General features: G+C 40.1%; 3 protein-coding genes across 6 annotated transcripts; all 3 read left to right on the forward strand.

The window, feature by feature from the left end:
• The first annotated feature begins 288 nt into the window (after positions 1–288).
• Positions 289–9956, forward strand: LOC107220838 (lysyl oxidase homolog 2). Its single transcript, XM_015659598.2, has 8 exons — positions 289–859; positions 4829–4975; positions 7409–7681; positions 8335–8541; positions 8630–8927; positions 9034–9162; positions 9444–9567; positions 9713–9956. The coding sequence occupies exons 1-8, from the start codon at positions 652–654 to the stop codon at positions 9845–9847; spliced, it is 1521 nt and encodes a 506-aa protein (XP_015515084.1). The 5' UTR covers positions 289–651; the 3' UTR covers positions 9848–9956.
• Positions 9957–10515: 559 nt separating this feature from the next.
• Positions 10516–16268, forward strand: LOC107220848. 3 transcript variants are annotated; one of them, XM_046746178.1, is made up of 6 exons: positions 10516–11405; positions 11866–12014; positions 12100–12585; positions 12933–14266; positions 14874–15137; positions 15273–16268. In XM_046746178.1, exons 1-6 carry the CDS (start codon positions 11245–11247, stop codon positions 15528–15530), a joined length of 2652 nt encoding a protein of 883 aa, XP_046602134.1. In that variant the 5' UTR covers positions 10516–11244; the 3' UTR covers positions 15531–16268. The 3 variants fall into 3 exon arrangements, with proteins under 3 accessions (XP_046602134.1, XP_046602135.1, XP_015515098.1); XM_046746179.1 differs by having other exon boundaries at positions 14889–15137; XM_015659612.2 differs by having other exon boundaries at positions 11886–12014.
• A 599-nt stretch (positions 16269–16867) lies between these two features.
• Positions 16868–20338, forward strand: LOC107220837 (synaptic vesicular amine transporter). Of its 2 annotated transcripts, none has more exons than XM_046746180.1 (7): positions 16868–17563; positions 17962–18171; positions 18466–18732; positions 18845–18885; positions 19032–19181; positions 19255–19576; positions 19849–20338. In XM_046746180.1, exons 1-7 carry the CDS (start codon positions 17470–17472, stop codon positions 20061–20063), a joined length of 1299 nt encoding a protein of 432 aa, XP_046602136.1. In that variant the 5' UTR covers positions 16868–17469; the 3' UTR covers positions 20064–20338. The 2 variants fall into 2 exon arrangements, with proteins under 2 accessions (XP_046602136.1, XP_046602138.1); XM_046746182.1 differs by having other exon boundaries at positions 19035–19181.
• Positions 20339–21147: the final 809 nt, after the last annotated feature.

The raw sequence follows: 21147 nt of genomic DNA on the forward strand, positions 1-21147 counted from the left end.
ACAATTTTTAACGAACTACGCTTTACTGCACTTTGGCGTATAAATTATTTTCCACCGGGATAAACGAACCCTGTGTGTTCCGTACGACTTATTACGGTCCTCTAATGCATAAACAATCGATTTATTATTTATCGAGATTATCAATTAATCCCATGAAACGCGGTTATGACGTGGATTGCATAAGCGTGCAGGTCCGATTGCCAAGTGAAGAAACAGACGCAGCGAGGCAAATGAAAGACCACCAACAACGTTCTCTGACTGTGTGAACGGTATAATTGACAGGGTTAATAACCAAACGGAACGCGGATCTTAGGCCAGTTGCTGAAAGCTCTTCACTCGCGACAGATTGACCATTGGCGCTAAAATTTCACCCCGGGGGTCATCGGCTGGTCATCGAGATCGCAACGCTGATTAGCTTTCGGTTGATTTCTGACGCAATTAGCGGTTTGAATAGCCGGATCTTGAACGGCGAGAAGAATTTAAAGATCCTTGATCGATTGATTTTTTAAAAAGCCGGAGGACTGGCTGATATCATCGAATTTCCTGCGAAAGGAGCGGGGTTTTTTTTTTTTTTTTGTTTTTTTTTCGTTCCTTTATTTATTATTTTTTTTACCAAAACACGTTTTTTTTTTTTTTTTTTTCACATCGAAAATGTACAAATTGTACTTATACGCGGGATTGATCGTTTGTCTCGCGTTCGTTGACGCGGTTGACAATTCAACCGGGGTTGAAAACGCCGCTTTCGACATCAGCCGTGAGACAAGGGCGAAGATTGTCAGGAAATTGAAAAAAGACTTTAGGAAATTGAAAAAACAAGAAGGGGCTATAAAACTCGTCGGCGGAAACGGTGATTACGAAGGTACGTGAGACCGATTAATTATTTATTCCCTTTGCGGAGATTTTGTTGTTTCGTTGAAACGGCGAGATATTTTTTTTTTTTTCGTTTTCTTGTTAAATTGTCATACTCAGACGCCGGGAAACTGATTGTGAGGTAAAAATTGAAAGTTTTCTAAACCGAGGAAATATATTTGGTTAGAAAGAGTAAAGAAACAGAAATTTTCAAAATTATCATACAGCTACGGATAACTGACTGATTTTCAATTTCGAAACTCTGCAAATTTGGAAAAATTTCGTCAATTGTTTCATTTAATGGAAAATTGTAGTAATATTCGGACAAATTAAAGTATAATCGCACAGCGGAGTTTAATCAACGAGTGGGTGCAAAAAATTAGAAAATCCGATAATCAGAATGACCGGGATTCCGAACGTAAAAATATCGAAAATCCTAAGCAAAGAAAGATCAAAATCGTGAAATTTTACCAAGCCAGAAATTCAGGGGACTGAAAATCTCCAATAATCCGGAATATCGATGTTTCAAAGTTTTGAATTTTCTCAGTTTAAAATAATAAACATTCATTGAGTGATGATTTTTGAGTAGAATGATCAAATTCCCGGTACTCGGTTGTTTTAAGATTTTTTCTTTGATTCAAAATTTTGTTTCAGTAAAGATTACTGAGTCAATTTTCAGTTCAAAACGTTGAACAATTCATCGAGTCGTGATTTTTTAGTAGAATGATGAATTTTCCGGTACTTTGTTGTTTCGCTAAGGATTACCGAGTCAATTTTAATTTGAAAATATTGAAAATTCATCGAGTCATGATTTTTTAATAGAATATACAATTTTCCGCCTTTTTGTTGCTCTAACGATATTCTTTTCTCTTCACGTTTTCAGATTATTTCAATTTATTCGAATCGATATCTCCGTTTCTACGAAGTTTTAAAAAACGACGCTGGATCTTTTTTAACCTAACGACACGACAGTCACATGTAACTTGATATTATCTTATTATTTCAAGTTCAGATAATACGGATACGTCGTCATCGGCGTTGATTCTAAATCAGTCTGTTGATATTCACGCTGCACGAGGGCTCGTAAAATCGTACTATTGTAAACGGCGTTATCATTCCTCTACGCTGACGACTCTCTGAGCCACGTTTTTTTCAGCTGCTAAACTCGACTCGCAATTCAGACTCGTTAAACGGTTGTTCAACAGGTTCCATAACAACCGTTGTATTTGAAAGATAAAAATACGCAAGCTAGTTGTAAAAATATATCAAACAGCGTGAATACACCTCGGCTTATAATGCAATTACTACCCGTTGTTAATTTTATTTTATTATACTTTGAGCCATTGTTCACCTGATTATAAAGCCATTCATTCCCGTTTACCTCCGTAAAAGGCTCGGCTGAATATCGTCTACGCTTTGTAAAGAAAAACCTCCGCCCACAATTTTCAAAGGTAAAATATTATAGGCGAACAAATATTGTGCAGCGACTTAAAAACCGCACACAGTAATTAATACAAGTCGAGATTTGCTTTATTATATGCGTTTTGTGCCCAATGAAATCGAGCATTTTTACATTGAGCCAAATTATGAATATAAACAGTCGGAACTTTCGAATTACGTAAAAACTGTTTATCTTTTTGTTTTACAATCAGCAAAAGATTTTTTTTTTCGCTATTCTATAATATTGAGGGGTCTGGTTAGATAAGAGTAAGAAATTGAATAAAATGAAAGCAGAAAGGAATAGAACTGCAAATGAATCAGAGATCTGAATGTTAATTAGCTAAATTATAGTTACTTTTTTTTTTCTTTTCTCTTGGTTAGTTATTAAAGGATTTTTTATTCTTTGTGCATCAATCCTATGCAAAGATTCTTATAACTTCCTGTAGGTTTTTACATTTGTAATTTCATCAAGTACATACGTAATTTATTGCTGGTAAATGGATAAAAAAAATGTAAACAAAATTTCTCCTCGGAGTTTGAGGTGTCTGAAACAATTTTTCATAGTGTAAATTTTTCGACACTGTTAAGATTCTCATTTTTACTGGCCGTGAAAATTGTAAACTAAAATTATTCCACTTTCAATACAGTTTGTAGGATTTTTTTTTGTTATTTTTTTTTTTTTTTTTTAATACGCAACAAAGTTTTTATAATTAAATTGTTGTCCGACAGTTACAGTCAATAAATTAGACCAGCAGAATCCACCACTATCATAAAATCTGTGCAACGAAAACTGTTTGAGTTAAAAATTCGATAGAGAAAAAAATCGAATGCTCATTTTGAATGAAGAAGTCGAGTAATAATAACAAAAATCTTCATTTATTGCTTATAAGGTTTGCGTTTGTCTTTTTTATGTTGATAAATATGACCGGTCGACGGGAATTTTGAGTCTGTTTTAATTTTTTTACCTTTGTTTTTATTTAATTACTTTTATATAAACCGTAACGATACATTGGATTGAAGAAAAAAATAAAAAATTACCCATTTTCTCAACCATCGTAATCAACAATTGAACAAACTTCATTTTCGCATTTGAATCACTTTTGTTATAAAAATTTAAATGCAAAACTGGAGTTTGTTTAATTGTTATTTAACAATAAATGTTTGTGAAGATAGGTAATTTTTCTTAAAATCCGGAATATCGTTCTGGTTTCTAAAAAATCAAACTTTATCCAATAAAATTATTATTTTTTTGATCAGTTACTTGGAAGAAATTAAAATTTCACATGTAATAGAACCGAGACTCAAAATTTGTGTTAACCGGTGTAATCAGCGAACATTTCGAAAGGTACAAAATTCAGATTTGACATGTAATACAGGATGTATACTTTGATTGTTATTGAAAAAAGTTTAAAAAACTTTAGACCACAAATATTGCGTAATAATTCATAGATAACTAGTTGTGAAAGTTGTAGACGTACAAGACGAATGGATGTGAAAATGTGTTAACCGCGACCACACGAGGTATACTTATAGGGTAAAAATCTGGGCAATGAGACCACGTTATAAAATATCATATCAAGCACATTCAGAGCTCTTTTTCTTCGCAGCGTGAAAGATGATTAGAAAGAAAATGAGAAAATATGTCAAAGAATTCGATAAAAGTAATTGAAAAGTAGGAATTATCTGTTGCGAAATTGTTGATAATGTGAAGAAACTTTGACGATAAATTAACGTCTCTTAGTTTCCTCGTCAGCTGTAATTGTTTGATGCTATTCGTATCTTTTTGACTGATTCTCGCGTTAATCAAACGTTTCTAGCGTCAAGAAAAAAAAAAATGTAGTGAATTGAAAAAAAAAAAAAAAAAAAACCATTTCAAAGAATAAAAATTTAAGCTGAACTGCAGAAATTAAATTAAATTTATTCAAATTGAAAGATTGTTTCGTCACTCGAACCTCGAGTTATTTTCCCCTCAGTTTTAACAAAAGCCCTGGTATGGAAATTAATAATCTACTTCCTTTCCATCTGACAACTGGTTATAATATTGTTACGAAAAGTGAAATCACCAGTTTTACCCCCTTTTCTGATCTAGCAGTTATCAAAGATAAAAGAGGTATAAAAGCTTTCATATCTTCCTTTACCGACCGAGCAAGCTCATTCCTTTTCCTCCTATATTAAATAAACTACAATTGCTCGATCGGTAAAGGTAGGAATACTAGATGACCTTAATTTATTTGCGCCTGTTGGATCGTTTCTTTTTAAACTCAAGAATTAACACAAGAATTGCTCGGTCGGTGAGGGTAGGAATACTAGATGACCTTAATTTATTTGTACCGGTTGGATCATTTCTTCACGCTCAACGAAACAATCCCGTTATTTTATTACGCAACGAAAAATCGTTGAAATATATTCGATGCAAAGTGTACGATACAACAACTGCGGAGGGTGAATGTGAGGTTGACTCGTCGTGCAAAAACTGCCGGACAAACTTTGCTTGTAAATCAAGCGATATGCTTATTTCCTATTCTTATTTTGCTTCTAGGAAACGTTGAAATTTTGCACAATGGAAAGTGGGGCAGCATTTGTGACGATGAATGGGATTACATGGAGGCAAATGTCGTCTGCAGGCAATTGGGCTTTGAAAGTGCGACAAGACAGACGACCAATGGCCGTTTCGGACAAGCCAGGCGTAAGGATATTTGCGCATTATATAAGAATACAAGATTCGATTTTTTTGTAAGAAAAAAGTGCCTAATACAGCTTCGAAAAAAAAAAATCTGTTCGCAGAGAATCTCAGAAATTCACGTACCTTCTTTCTTTCGGAAATTTTTCAAGACTTCGAACTCTTCTTAAAAATTTCTCAACAACTATACCTGAATGAATAAAAAAAAAAAAAATGTATTTCGCGGGAGAAAAATCCCACGCATTCTGTGATAACATTATTAAAATTCCGCTCATTTTATATCGAACTGTGTCGATCTTTCAAATACTTTAAAAAACCGTCGTTTTCTTCATATTTTATCGGGTCTTTGTCAACTAATTAGGGTGAATATTACTACTCGGTGGTGATGAAAAAAAAAAAAAAAAAAGAAATATTATTCACGCTCTTAAAACCCGATTAAATTTGGGATGATGTGTGAAATTTCTTTGAGATAAAACACACTCGATAAATGTTTGCAATGTGCGAGATCGTAAATCAGGATTATAGACACATTATACGAAAGTGACGATTGGGAATGTTGACCTATTGAAAAAAAAAAAAAAACTGTTTACGCAACCGAGTTTTTACTCCGGACTTCTTCGGTCTTTCCATTCATTCCGACCATCGCATCGGTGGAATTAATATTAACTCAATCGAGAGAGATTTACCGATGACGAAGAATCCCGAATTCTCATTTGTTTCGGAAGACAAACAAGTCCCAGGTGATAGTAGTTGGGTTTATTGTTCGTTTCGACATCGCCCTCCTTCTCTTTCTCAAATCTCGTTGATTGGATGTTACATGATGATGATAATTAGGAATTTTCCGGGTATCGGTGAATATTGGGAAACAGCCGAGCGTGACGGGTCCTTACATTGAAAAGGAGACAATTTCCGCCGAATGAAATTAACGAGAAATACAGACCTGTTTACTTAATGCTTATTGGCATGCCTCCGGCACGTAGAGAATGTATTTAAAACGTCAATATAATATATGTATATATGTATATATATATATATATATATATATATATATATATACACAATTCTGTAAACAGACCGAGAAGTCTCATCAGAGCTTGTGAAGGATTATATTTTGTGATAAAAATTGCACAACTTGAGGCTCAATTTCAAGGCGAGGAAATTTTAAACGAGGGGTTTTATTAATCTTACGGAATTGCTTGTTGCCTTCGTATAAACGTCATTATCGTCGAAAATAAACCCAACGTGATTGTAATAAAATTAGAAAAATTTCAACATCGGATGTATTGCTCAAACGTTGTGCCAGAAAAAAAAAAATACACAAGCAACTGTCTTGTCTACTCAGATTTAAACGGCATTACGTCACTTTTTCATCCTTTTCGAAAATATATTATTTTTCATCCGTTTAACAGTTTGCAAGAAATCGTACGACTGATTCTTCGTAACGTGACTCTGCGACAATATGTGATAAATTCGATACCTCGAACCAAATGTTCTGTTCTATTGGATAGTTAGTTAATTAGTTAGTAAGGCAGTTCCTTTCGAAAATGAAAAATTTCGAGCGGTACCTTATTTCTAAGAATAAACGATACAAGGTTTTAGTTAAATAATGTGAGCTAAACGCTTCAGAAGGAATATATTCAAAAATGAAAATGCTAATAATCATGCCAGAAATTTTCTGTAAAACTTGCTGCTGAAGTTATACATCGAGCATTGTTATAAATTAGAAAGAAAAACAATGCGGTATATTTTCGTTTTTTGTCCTGTAGCGCAAATTTACTATGAATATTACCATCACCCAATAATCGCAGTAAATTCGCATCAGTCATTCTCAAAACGTCGCGTGTCGTCATCAAAAAGCAGACAAACTGAAGAAGTTTAGCGTACTTCGAGTGTTTTGTTACCAAAAAATTAGTTTCATAAATAAAAAGCTGGAAAAATAAGGTAAGCTGAGAAAAATTTCATTTGTTTTAGTAACTGTAAGAATTCAGTAAAACAGGTATCGTTAAAAAAAACTGTTTGAATATTGTTGGAATTACGGAAAACGAGGTACGTGTAAACATTTTTCGATATCGTCGATCCTTTTTTGGTTATTGCAACGCAAAATCAGTTTGCAAGGTTTACTCTACTTTTTTAGTTAAACAAGGCTTTAACGTCAATTTATTCTCGCACAAGCGTTAAATTTTCGCAACAGTTGCAATAAAATACAGCAAAAGTGATCGTAATGAGAAAGAATAGTAACGGATACTAGACTTTCTGGTAACAGCTATAAAACTAATTTTCATTTTCTACCCAGAACTATATTTTTCGATTGTGGTAAAAAATGAAAATAGTTAAGGACTGAGCGGCAACCGGAACTAAACATTTCTCTCAGCGTAGGACGCTGAGCGTCCCTACTTGAATCAAAGGATTAATTGTAAGAGGTAAGATTTATTACCCCAGGTCGTTTCTGGATGGACAACATCCACTGCGACGGTACTGAAGACACGCTGGCCAGTTGCCGTTTCGACGGCTGGGGTCAATCCGACTGCAAAGGGAGCGAAGCAGCCGGTGTGATTTGCGCTCACGAGGATGAGCCAACGACGCCGGCACCGGCGGCGGTTAAGCGGCGAAAGGAGAGGATCAAAGACGTCCACCGCCAAGGGATGGCAGTGAGGTTGGTCGGCGGTCGGATACCGAGCGAAGGTCGAGTCGAGGTGAAGCTGGGAACGGATGGTGAGTGGTAGCGGAAAGTGGGGTGTGTTGGACCACCGAGCAAATTGGACGGCTCTCGATTCTCAGAAAAGTACAGGGCGGAATGTAGGTGCTCCCAGTAGAGCCAAAGATCCAATTTACCTGGCGGTCCGACGTGCCTTACCTACTTTTCTTCGACCCGTCGATATAAAACGACAAACAACAAAGCACTACGCACTGATTGAACGAAGTCGCACACGCACCTTCGTTGCGAAGATGGAGTATAAAATCCAATTGAAAACCCATTGTGCCTCAGTCGAAGAAGCACCCCACTCGTTAGAATCACATTGAATTTTTCGAGGTATTCACTTGTTGATATCGCAAACCACTTTGAATAGCAGTTACTTTAAAATTCCTTGAAATCACTTGAACTCACTTTGAATTCATTTGATAAAAACGCATAAAACCACTTGAAACCACGGAATTCACATGAAATCCCTGGAACTCACTTTGAAATCATAATACATTGCATAAAATCGCATGAAATCTCTTGAACTCAGATGAAACCGGATGAAATCATTGCAATAGCTTGCCACCCGATGTACGAGTGAATAAGCGCGTAATATTTTTCTTCTGAATCGATCGAATTACAAGAACGAACGTATAGTTTGACGAGTGACGAACCTTTTCATCAGAATGGGGTGTCGTCTGTGGGGATGGATGGTCTCTCTTCGAGGCTGGCGTGGTTTGCAAGCAGCTCGGCCTTGGCTACGCTTCGGACGCTGTACAGACAAACTTTTTTGGCGGTAACCGGATGCCGATGAAGATCAGCGGTGTCAAGTGTCATGGCGACGAGCCGAACTTGGCGCACTGTCTCCACGACGAAGTCCTTGAATGTCCAGGTAAAACTGCCAGTGGTTTGCTTCCTCGCCTTTCGCATGGACCGTGGTGTCGAAACGCTAACGTTTATTACTGTCCCACGCTATCTAGGAGTCGCGGAGAACATCGCGAGCGTCATCTGCGTTCAGCAAATTGCGGATTTGGTCTTCGACCACTTGGAACTGATGAGAACCGCGCACCTCGAGGACCGCCAACTATACTGGCTACAGTGCGCGATGGAGGAAAATTGCGTCGCTTCTCAGGCTTACAAGATTCAGAAGGAGTCGGATAACTGGCATCTTGAGACCAGACGGCTCTTGAGGTTCACAGCGAGGATTCTCAACGCTGGTACAGCCGATTTTCGTCCCTCGGTACCGAAGCATCTATGGGAATGGCACATGTGCCACATGTAAGTGTCCATTGAGGACTAAACGGACGAAAGAAGATTAGGCTCAAATTACCCCGATATTCAAACAATCTCTTTCTTATTTTTCCAAAACTAACCACGCTCCCAGGCATTATCATTCGATGGAAGTTTTCGCGACATTCGACATAATCGATGCGAGAGGAAACAGAGTTGCGGAGGGTCACAAAGCGTCCTTCTGTCTCGAAGATAATCAGTGCTTGCCAGGCGTCGAGCCAAGGTCTGTAGTTACCAAATTTAATTCATGTAGCTATATAAGTAAGACAGAAACGAAGCCCGTCTTAATTTAATCCATACTTCGACGAGTGGTAAACTAATATTGAATCTGATAACGACATCAGCGTCGCTTGGCACTTCAAGTAAGCCGCTTCGGCCTGGCTGGCCGCATTTTTAGGCCTCCTAAAAACCTAATGGTACACCTACAAGTTGTTTCCCCTCGATTTCTCTAACAAAACATCAATACACACAACGTTAATTCCATTTTTTCACGCCTCGTTTTAGATACAAATGCGAGAAGTACGGAGATCAGGGAATCTCAGTAAACTGTACGGACATTTACAGACACAACATCGACTGTCAATGGGTTGACATTTCGGAACTTGACCCCGGGCTATATACCATGAAGGTGAGACCGCAATTATTGATTTATCGTGTTCCACGCAATTTCGGCTGAACACTTAGTCCCAAAAGCTATGGTCAGAGAATGGCACTTTTACGACGGTTCTAAACTATAGACTGATGGTCATTCCCTGTCACTCGTTAATTCACAGGTCGCAGTCAACCCTGAGTTTAAGGTGGGCGAGATGACCTTCGACAACAACGCGGCATCGTGTCAACTTACCTACACGGAGACATTCGCAACAGTCCATAGCTGCAAATTGGAACGACCCCAGAATTCGTTTTGATTAATTCTAAATTCTTTTTATCCACACACGGTAAATTATGTACGGCAATCTCTGTAACTTCATGTTTATTAAAACACATTATCACATTCCAATAAATCACATAATCAAGCAAAGTATTTTTTCTCAACCTGTAATCAATTATAAACTTGCAAATATGAGGATATCAGATGATTTGGTGAAAAGCCATAGGTTCAATGCACAAAAGAACAACCGAACTTAAAATTTTTTATTGGACGGTGAGACAGTCTAGAATAGTTTAAACAAAATCAAAGATCATTACGTAATGGTTTGGAAACGGTATATAGAAATAATGTGGACTGGGAAGACCTTTGTTCACTTTAACGAGAGTTGATTTATTGGATATGAATGAAGGTCAATGAGAAGACAATTATTAGTTGACGTTTCGGCCCGAGTGGCCCCATCCGATAAATCAACTCTCATCAATACCTAGGTCAAGAAAAAACTTTTTCTTTATTCACTTTAACCCCAGATTGTGGAATCATAAGCGAAGGTTATCCCTGTCACGGTTTGAGAACGGACCCGTCACATTATCCCCGACAAGAAGCGTTGCGCAATTTGGTATACGACTAAATGACTAATTCGCTTAACGCTTAGCGAACGAAGCTTGGCAGGCAGGGTAAAAGTACGGCTTCGATATCGAACGTTGTAGTCACGGCCTCTGCACAGTGAGGCACCTGCCCACCTTTGAAAAGCCATGAACCGTTGTCAGCTGTTGGGCTCCGGCACTAACATGACATGTCAGTCGGTTCCGCGTCACTCGTTCTAACCAAGCCAAAAAGCTAAGCTTGCATAAATGTAACCCACGCTGTGATAAGGTCCCATTGCTCGAAGACTTTCCGAACCCAAAACCGGGAATAATTAAAACAGGTTTTTAAAACTGTGCAGATATCCGCTAACAATCAGCACTGTGTAACTTAATTCATGTGTGACGAATCCAGTCCGGAGCTTCCATTATCCCCTGGGATTCGAATCGTTTAATTACGAGACGAGTTTGGAAAATCGTTTAGTGTCACGTGATGCTGTGTGTTATTAACGCAGGCTTCAACCTGATCCCAAAGAATAAATAGTTACGATTACCTGAAAGGGAATATTTCCATGCTGCGCAATTGCGATTCTTGGTTCACATCGAGCACGCTACTTTCGCTGAAATCGATTCGCTGTTTCCAGCTAGATATTTAACGACACAAGTATAGATAGGAGGTATATGGGCGTAAGTTGTACCCCGAACTGCTTACCGACCTTCGTATCGACAAAACATCGACTACAAACGAAAGAACAACGCCTTAAACAATGTGATACGAGGCCAAGTTCAGTACCGTTCGACTAACCATGGTACAAAGACAAACTGTTCATACACTGCAGCCCTGTCACTTTCGATGAACGATGCGAGCATCAAAGCAGGCATCAGGCATGGCGATTCGGACGCTTTTCACTCTAACCGTTTTAAACCTAGTCGGTATCGCGTTCGCGAACGATTACTCAATATGCGAGAGAAACCGAACCCTTTTGGAAGTGAGCGGGGACGCGATCATCGTCGGTAAGTCGGAATTATCTGACATATTGTGTACAGTTGTCCGGGAAATACCCTTGAATTTTGCTTGTCCTTCAAAAGTCCTGGAAACTATCATTGAATTGTTTTAGTATCCTGTCAACATTCTAATGTTATTGTCCTTGAATAACCTGAAAATGTCCTAGAAATGTCCTTGAATTTTTTACGGATTTTTAACCAGACACCATGTGACACCATTTCTTTTCCAAATTCAATGATCAGCTCTGAACTCCTAGCATAAAAGTTCACACCGAATTGATTCATCATTCCCAGTCCTGTGTTTCGAGGATGAAACTTGATACCTGATTTTCAATTACTGCAATGAACAGGAATTTTTCAATGACAAGAAAATCGCATGGATCATTTTGTTACTGGGGTTATTCTTGGAATAATTATGAATATTGTCAGGTTATTACGCAGACAGTATAGAGGCGAATTGAATGGTCAGTGTTTCCACTGCTTTTTCAGTATTCGCGGACACAAACTACGGGCCAGATTGTAACGTTTCATCTCCCAAAGGCTTCCAAGAAGTCACCACAGCGCTGTACGTTGTTGAGAAGTTGAACAAGTATGATTACATCCCTGGTCTCACATTGGGTAGGTAAAACTTTAGCGCAGATTTTGATCAAAGTTCGGATTACAGAATCAGAGAATTTACCACCTCGATTTGTTGCCTCGCTAGGAGTGAAGATTCGTGACAGTTGTCACGATAAGATGGCAGTTTTCAAGGAGGCCCTGATGGTGGCGGTGGAACAAGATTGCACATCCTACTACGAACTGGGGATCTTGGTTCCGAACGAGTACCGTGAGACACTAGAGCCACTGGAACAGTTTAGCCTTGTGCCAATGAGCTCGTACAGCGATCAAAATTTCTCTAAACCTCTTGTCAGCATCATGGTGGATTTCTTGAGCACCAAGTACGAAGTAGTAGATTTGTTCCTCTCGAATTCGCCGGACGTTTTGAACGTTTTTTTGGACATCAGCCGGAAAGCCGGAATCTGTCTGAAAAGCCACACGGAAATTTTGGACACGGATAATTCTACACACGTGGTGATCGCTGTTGCGGGAAGCAAGGACGAGATCAAAATATGGATCGAGAACGGCGAAAAAATAATCGGTCCAGAAATAACGTGGGTGGTTCTGCCTTTGGATGGCTCTCACGTCGATGGTAGGCGAAGTTCATTCTGTACTCCTCTTTTCGCACTTCCATCAAAACCTAAGACCCCTGAAATTAGGCGCGCCTTTCCCAACTCAAATCCAGTCTGTACCTTCTATACCGAAACACCATAAGCCCCTTCTTTTACGAGCTTTTCCACTTAGCCGATCACTTGGCCGCACTGTTTTTTTCTTTTTTTTTTTTTTATTTACTTTTAGGATTAATCCTTCTGTTTCATGTAACGAATTTTCATTTATATTTTCCCGCAGTTTGTTGCCGCGTTGTGATAACACTTTCGCATTGCAGATCAGAATGCCAAAACAAGAAATTCATCGAAAAGCTTCTTCAACTTGTTACAGATCACGTGCCACCCGGTTCTTACATCATAAAAACAGAGCCGTTCGATTTCGACTTGCTTGAAGAATTTTCCAGCTCCGACACGTTTCTTCGAACAGCAGGCGAGTCGGTGATACACTCACCGTACCTTCTCAGCATCGGTAAAGCGATCGTGGAGACGGCTCGTTCGCTCCAAGAGCTGCAGAAGAAGACGTGTCCTAACGGCGCGAAATGCGTACTGCCGCGTTTTGGCTCAAGGAAGAAGACCTCGATGATGTATAACGAGGTCTACGATGCTCTGCACATATTGCCGAAGGCCCACTCGGTCAAGTACATTGTGACGATGAAGAAATTGAGGGAAGAAGAGGAGGAAGTCATCGCCTACAAGATCAACGCTGTTACCAGTGAGATCACCTCGGACCTTCACATACCCAGGATGCCGAAACTGTGCGTTAGAATGTACGCGAACAGCTGTGAGAAGTGTTCAAACTTTCATCGAAGAATTGGCGAGCCTGGTCACGGCCGTAATCGTGACGCCAGGGGAATTTTGAAAACCAGTCTCTGGATACCGATTATATTGACCGTTGTTGCCTGTGGGACCGTCGCCTGTCTCATCATCATCGTCTTCATAGTTTACCGCTACGTCGTCGACGAAGTTCTCGACGGTAATCCAGCGTTGACGATAGTCCTGATCCTCTCGACAATCTTTATGCTCCAGTCCGTGATTCCCTTCTGCATGAACGACGTAACGTTCGGCGTTGAACACCTGAACTCCAGGAAAATCCTCGTCACCAGCATGTCGATTGGAATCGCGTTCTCGATCATGCTATCAAGAGCCTTGTTCCTGGCTTTCTCGGTCGGCGGTATATTCACCACACACATCAACGGGTACCTCCAAGGTCTGATGGTGTTCTTCGTTTCGAGCGTTCAAATAACCATATCAACCATGTTTTTCGTCCTCAACAAAAACGATTCCGGGAAGATCATCCGCAGCTGCACATTTGTCGCCTTACTCAGCTACGACATATTCCTCCTTCTCAAACTTTTCGTTGTTTGCTGTTTCATCGCTCAAATCCAGAGGAATTACCGTGAGGGAAAATGCTTCTTCGGAACTGTCATCGGTCTCTTGATTGTTTGGGCTGTATGGATTACTTGCTTCATTCTCGTCGAACCGGAAACTCGCGACTGCGTTGTCTCCTTTGGCGTTATCGCCAGCGCCTACCTCATCATACTCGGCGTTCTCATACCGAGGACCTACTACATGGTCACGCGTCTTGGTCAGGACAAGACTCTTTCGGCGAGGTACGAGCCTGAGGATTACACTGTCGACCCCAGAACGAACACCATCGCTCGACAGGTTAGACTCATGTGACACCCCGAACATGAAATGTGGAACCCTCAACTTGGACCAGAAGCTCCCACTTTTTTGTAGAATATAGATCTTCCATCTAGTGCCAATTCAATCCTTCATATGGAATAAGAGGGATAACCGGGAATTTTAGAATCAAGACCATGTCGACGCTGGTCATCTTTTCTTTTTGTAAACCGAAAAACACTTGTAACTGAACCCAGACCACAACCTTCCTCTTTTTATATAGAATATTGTTTAAACCTATAATACTATGATAGTTTTGTCCCGTTATTTTGAACTATATAGTTTCTAGGTATCCTAACAGTAGTTAAGTTTTTATTTATATTATGGCTTCACTGTACATTTTAATATTCCCGTGCATCAGATTTGTAAATAGAACTTTATCATACATCTTTTATGCATACCGCTGTTATTATTTGTAGTTCATAAGATGATCGGAAAGCTTTCGGTATCGACTTTCGGTATGGTCAGTAGCCTTATGACTCTGTCTCACATCTGAATTGTTGGTTAGCGCTGTTCAGTGGTACCTACCCCATTTCACCTTGAAAGTTGGATCGATCTTTTCCACCGGTTTACTCTTATTTTTCTCCAGTTTCCTTATTTGCAGTCTCATCAGGCACTATACGATTACACATTTCCCGGAAGCACGGCAGCTGCGGGAGTGGCCAGCCTACCAACAGTGGCCTACCACCCTAACTACTACGGATGTTCCAGTCCTAACTCGAGATTCGTTCCTCGAAGCGTGAGCCCGTATGTTCGGCAGAGACCTGGATACAACAACTACGCGTTCAACTCCGAAATGCGGGAAGTTGATCATTTGCAGCCGGTGCCCAGAGTTTGCGTCGAAAATACAGAAGTAAATTCTTATTATTCCCCAAAATTTAAGTCCAGGACACTCAGTTGTCACCAATTTATCAATGAATTATCCCACGCTCAAGTATACCGTTAAAAATACCAATCACAGCCAATAAAGCGCACGTTGTTACTTCAGGGTAGGCGAAGTCCGATTGGAAGAAGTTCAAAGGAAATGAACGTTGATCATCCCAGGCGGTTCCGGGAGTCGCGGATTGGTCTCGATGATCGGGACTGCACGGAGACTGACATTTACGTCGAGGGTCGATTATCGCCGAATGTCAGAGGGCCGGATGAAGCATACCCAACTAGGTGTTCGAGCCCAAGGCTCGGTCTAACGGAGTCCGCTATCCGTGAAGAAGAGGAGAACGATGTTGCGAGAATCACTAAATTCTAATATAAGATGCTGGTTATTCAATCTCGTTAATCATAGGATACATCTTCGTATTAATCATTCATTCACGCGTGTTCAATCCTGCATATTTTCCAAACTTCAACTCATACTTGACGAACTCCACAACTGTAGGAGCAAAAATTGTTGCTTAAGCTACGATATAAGCTGCGTCACCAATGGTATCAAGATTATATTCATAGATCTGAAGATATCATCTCTACTTCAACATTAGGGTTGTTGATTTTTATGAATCTCAGTTGTGCATGTTCAATTAATTATTCAGCCCAAGCTCTTCTGACGTATGCTTCCATCTCAACCCGTTTGATCATCGCATCAAACCACTGGGTTTGATTCAACATCTTGAAATTGCGGTCAGTCGGAAAACAAATATACGAGATAAAGTTTTTTACAGAGTCTTCCACAATAACCGATACAATGAATTTTACGTAACAATAATCCAGGATTTAAACTTCCCATACAACGTGCAAACTTGGCTTTCACGAAAATCAATAACCATAGACCAAAAGTGCGGCTCTAATGATGTGTAAGTGTAAGAATTAACTGAACATATTCAGTCGATATTGAAAATATTTCTCTAGTACTTGGAATGTATTTATTAAAACACGATCATTTAGTGTAAGTGAACTATTGCATGAGAGAAATTCTCAGGTATTGATTAAGATCAACTATTACGTACCAGAAACTCTGATGCCTTGAACGAAAAATAAACAATTAACTGAACGATTTCGAGTAATCCATGCGCATGAATTCCATGTCCATGTTACAAGAAATTACAGTTTTTGGAATATGAAATGAAGAGAAGCGTCTCGCGTAAAGGATTAAGGCTAGTTGAGTACAGGTTAGAACCTGGGATTGAAATTGCATGGGATCCAATTTCAATTGCCACGAATTGGTTCACAGGTGTTTCTTGCTGAGTGACCGAGTGGGCGAGACAGTGTAGGAGTGAGGAAATGCAGTACAGCTGCACCATTGCAACCGAGCTGCAAGGTAGCGGCATTATAAGCCAGTAATTAATTTTTCCACACATGTAATCGTGTATAGTATACCGGTATGAGTTTTCTGCACTTCCATTAGAATTGTGAAATAGAAGGTGTGAACACCTTCTTGGGAATTCCTTAAGGCACTGACATTAATGAGCATTGAGATATCGCTTCAGGAGCGAAAAAAAACGCGGGCAATTTGAATAGTAATTTTTCACACGACGCTGCGTTCATCAGGGAATATCGAGGAGGGAGGAAAAAACTTCGATGATGACGAGTTTTCTCCCCTGTAAAATATAGCTCACCTTGGTTGCAAAAGAAAGTGAAAAGATGTCGCCGATGAAGAAAGATGAAATATAAGATTTGTTAGAGTATCTTATGGGCGGCCACATAGTGGAGGACTCTTCCATTATCCTATACTGCAAATTGTTCCTTTGTGAAAAATTTAATTCCAGTCGACAAAGTCACCATAAATATCGAGAAGTGCGTGAGCCTGCGCCGCGTAGATAAGCGACGGTGTAGCGGAGCATACGTTGAAGATGCAGTGAGTCGTGTAACGCGGAACCCGGGTCCGTATGGTGGTGAACAGGTACCAGGAGGCGTAACGCATATTGGCTAGGAGTGCGCAAGTCGTTTCCTCAAAACCTATAAAAGCAATGGTGGTATCTTTGAGACTCCCAGTTGTCATGTGAATTTTGTACAAAATAAATTGAACAAGAAAACTTATATTCAACCCAAGGTCATGGGATCCTCAGAGGAGTCGAAGTTGCTTAGTTCTATGAACGAGAAATCAGGAATAACGTCAGAACGAAATCACAGCTATTGAGTGGAAGAATACAGTCAAACTTTAATGTTCCCTGACAGTTGGTTTAAGCATAGTTCGATATATTCATAGTTTGTAATACCGTGTTCATTGAATTGGTTTTGACATTTGGTTAACAATGAGTTTCGAAGTACTGAGAAATTCGAGATTGATTCTAGTCTCGGTGGTTTATCTCAGCTTATTTTTGGACAACATTCTTTTGACGGTTGTTGGTAAGTACAAAATAGAACTTACCATTCACACATTTATGATTATGAAAATCGAGTCAGCTTTTCAAGCAGTTGACCAAAAACTTTCTCAAGTTTTAAAAGACATTATCTCGATATGTTTATGTAAAGTTTCTAACAAGTTTGTCATAAAACGCATCCAAGATACTTGTTACAAGTCAGTTGTGGAAGAAAAATTAGTTTCAAACTCGACATATGACGTGAATCTCAAACTGTCGTTAATACTTAGGGATCCTTGTCCATTGTTTTAGCTAGTGTGATTACCCCTGTACTCTCTTATTGCTTTGCAAAGCTCATCGAATGGTATTATTCCCACATATGGGACGTCGTACAGACCTCTTTATATACAGACAAATAATTTCACCGTTCAAAATTCATTTCAGTACCTATCATTCCTGACTATCTCTATACTTTGGAAGGCAATGCAACCGTTGATGCAGAAACTGACGAAAACGGTCGTGTGGGTTTTCTGCTGAGTTCCAAGGCGTTGGTTCAACTGGTCCTGAATCCAGTGATTGGATCATTGACGGGAAGTCTGGGCTATGCCCGACCACTTCTGATAGGCAGCGTGAATCTACTGCTCGCTGCGTTATGTGAGTACACATATATAACTCTACTCGCACGTGATAACCACATTGGTGTAATTTTTCTACGAGTTGTTACTTTACTGTCGTCGCGATGGCTCACAAAAATGAAATTTGACTCTCACTGACTCTTCCAAGACTTTCGAAATTCACAGCAGCTCAGTGAGCGATAAGAAATGGAAACAACTAGGCCAGAAATCCTGTGAAACATTTCAATCATCCAGAAATTAGTCCTTCAACAAATCAATGAACTTGCCGTGGCGGTATTGCGATCGATGGTTAATAAGTCGTAAACAATTCCAGTATTCGCGTTCGGCCAGTCTTACGAGGTGTTGTTTTTGGCAAGGAGTATTCAAGGCGTATCTTCCGCATGCATCGGAGTCTCTGGCATGTCGTTGGTGGCCTCACGATACTCGGAGGAGGAGGAAAGGTCAAAGATCATGGGTTTCGTCCTAGGCAGTATCGCCCTCGGTGTTTTATTGGGATATCCCATCGGCTCGATTCTCTACGATCTGAGTGGCAAGACGGCACCACTGCTGCTCGTTTCGGTCGCTATAGTCTTCCTGATCTGTAGGTATCACAGAGCATGAACGTGCCTCCTTCGTGTCAAAACCATAAAGAGTCAAAACCATAGTCAATAGTCAGTCAACTGTAGGTAGTAATCATCTCGGTTATATTTCAGTTTTTCAACTTGCCACACTGGACTTTCACACGATAAAACAGGTACAACCTCCATGTAACAGTTCATCAACGAAGACTAAAAGCTCTATTTGTATGTCACTCGTATACTCGTGTTATACTTAAGCAGTGACTTCCACAGCGAGCATTGCGTTAACCGGAATTTTAATCGAATGTCAACTGTTAACCAGCAGAAGACAGAACCACGTACTAACTGGATGTACCTGTTGTCCGACAAGAAGATTATAATAGTCTCCGGAGCGATCTGGTCCTCAACTTCAGCCATGGCAATTTTGGAACCGTGTCTTCCGCTCTGGTTGATGACCCACGTCAAGCCCAAAGTGAGTTGTTGCAAATACTACTCGTCAAAAGCTCGAGCTTCTCCAGGCTATCAACCGCTGTTTTATTCCTCAGAAATGGCAACTGGGTACCGTTTTCATTCCGGACAGCATCGGCTACTTGGTCGGTACTAACTTCTTCGGAATGGTGGCCTATCGCATCGGCCGATACAAAACGGCCATATTTGCCATGCTCCTGGTTGGCGTTAGCGCGATCCTGGTGCCATTGGCGACGACGATGTCGCAGCTGGTGATCCCGCACCTGGGAATGGGTCTGGGGATCGGTATCGCCGACGCGGCGCTCGTCCCGCTTTTGGCGTCGTTGGTCGACCAGGAGGACGGTTACGGACCGGTTTACTCCTTGCAACAAGTAGCCGTCAGCCTGGCGTACTCCCTGGGTAAGTCGAGTCGGCTGAAGGTCTCTACAGAGCTCGAAATTCAGCCCGTCTCGAGCACGTACCTATATACACCCACCTCTCAGTCTAACGACTTTAAACACGTTGAAAAGAACCGCTCCGTTCTTGAGGACTTTACGCGCTACTGTACCCGGCAGCTTGCTCGCACACGTGGTCAAGAGTGCGAGTGTGAACTGGAGAGGCGATGTCGGCTATAGTAAGACAACCCGGTTACTCTTCTCTTTCTTGGTCTCTTCCACGTCGTTCATTTTCAGGGCCCATTATCGGCGGTGAAATGGTCAGGGAAATCGGATTCGCATGGGTGATGTGGGTTGTCGGTATTGTCAACATTGCCTACTGCCCGCTTTTGGGATACTTGGCAAGCAAGGATGGAAAACCCCTTGCTCAGGATGGACGGAAGGACTACGACGCCGTTCAAAAACCCACGACCAAATACGAGAGGTTTTACGATTCGGACGATACTTTGTGAAGAACAAACTGCATGTACATTTCAAATCGTATGTTATAAGATTATATAAATTACCTCTTCACCCGTAATAAATTCACTTAGATATTTAAAATGAGAAACGGGAGTTTGACTCGCTTCAAAACCTCATTACCAATATTTGCTTTGTCAAATAATAATATAAGTCAAAAAAATTCAATCACGCGGGGAATTCTAGCAAAAGTTTTACTCCAAACCTGAGTCGAAATTTAGCGTCTACTTTAAACCCTACGTAGAAGAGGATCTATTTCAATGCAATATTAGACCCTACTTTGACGCTAAAAATGTCCGAAATTTCCCGATTTAACAAGTTTAGGCTCAAAGTAGGGTCTGTTTAGAACCTCGTTTAACCCTCCAAAGATAGTACAGTTCAATGTATCAATAAATTTTGGAATTTTGCGTTTGTATTAACTTGTAGCTCCTGTCGTTAAAAAGGTTGTTGTATTCGTAAGAACGTTGAATAAATACAGTCGAAATGCGATACTTAATTTTCAAATGTTATTGAAACTCATCAAAATTATGTCTGAATAGCTCTTTGATTATTAATTGTGAACACTTGAATATCGCTGTAATAATACATCTATAGAGGAGGAGTTACAGGTCCAATGGAGGAACTGTAGATTGAATAGCGTCAAAATAGGTTCAATCATCTTCTGAGAACGTCAAATTAGGATTTGGTACTTTAATTTTTAGGAGTTAGAGGTTCAATGTAGGGTTTATTTTCAAATTTTTAGGAGCTGAAGTTTCAATGTAGGGTTTGTTCTCAAATTTTTAAGAATTGGAAGTTCAACGTAGAATGTCTAGGTCCAGTTTCCTTCAAAGTAGGTTTATATAAACCTCGGTAGAGTCAATTTTAGGCGCTCAATTTCGACTCGAGAAGAAACCCATAAAACCTGTTCCGTTCGTAAAAAAGTTTCCCAAATGTTAGTTCAGTAATACAAGCCTCGGTTAAAGCTCATTAGTGGTTCTTAAAAGCGTTGTGCATCAATTAAGATTTGACTGGAAGTATCGGTGCGTAGCATAACATGCAGATTGGTGACGATTACTTCCGTCTACCAATGAACGTCAA

This window comes from Neodiprion lecontei, chromosome 7, assembly GCF_021901455.1.
Source record: "Neodiprion lecontei isolate iyNeoLeco1 chromosome 7, iyNeoLeco1.1, whole genome shotgun sequence".
NCBI classification, from domain to species: domain Eukaryota; kingdom Metazoa; phylum Arthropoda; class Insecta; order Hymenoptera; family Diprionidae; genus Neodiprion; species Neodiprion lecontei.

What these genes read in the sequence shown, in the direction of transcription:
- LOC107220838 (XM_015659598.2), top strand. Translation starts at nt 652, where the DNA reads ATGTACAAATTGTACTTATACGCGGGATTGATCGTTTGTCTCGCGTTC. An exon ending in CCGTTTCGGACAAGCCAGGC is followed by an intron (nt 4,976 to 7,408) that starts GTAAGGATATTT and finishes TTATTACCCCAG; the next exon opens with GTCGTTTCTGGATGGACAAC. An exon ending in TTGCCAGGCGTCGAGCCAAG is followed by an intron (nt 9,163 to 9,443) that starts GTCTGTAGTTAC and finishes GCCTCGTTTTAG; the next exon opens with ATACAAATGCGAGAAGTACG.
- LOC107220848 (XM_046746178.1), top strand. Translation starts at nt 11,245, where the DNA reads ATGAACGATGCGAGCATCAAAGCAGGCATCAGGCATGGCGATTCGGAC. An exon ending in CGGGGACGCGATCATCGTCG is followed by an intron (nt 11,406 to 11,865) that starts GTAAGTCGGAAT and finishes TTGAATGGTCAG; the next exon opens with TGTTTCCACTGCTTTTTCAG. An exon ending in CATCCCTGGTCTCACATTGG is followed by an intron (nt 12,015 to 12,099) that starts GTAGGTAAAACT and finishes TTGCCTCGCTAG; the next exon opens with GAGTGAAGATTCGTGACAGT.
- LOC107220837 (XM_046746180.1), top strand. Translation starts at nt 17,470, where the DNA reads ATGAGTTTCGAAGTACTGAGAAATTCGAGATTGATTCTAGTCTCGGTG. An exon ending in CATTCTTTTGACGGTTGTTG is followed by an intron (nt 17,564 to 17,961) that starts GTAAGTACAAAA and finishes AATTCATTTCAG; the next exon opens with TACCTATCATTCCTGACTAT. An exon ending in TCTACTGCTCGCTGCGTTAT is followed by an intron (nt 18,172 to 18,465) that starts GTGAGTACACAT and finishes AAACAATTCCAG; the next exon opens with TATTCGCGTTCGGCCAGTCT.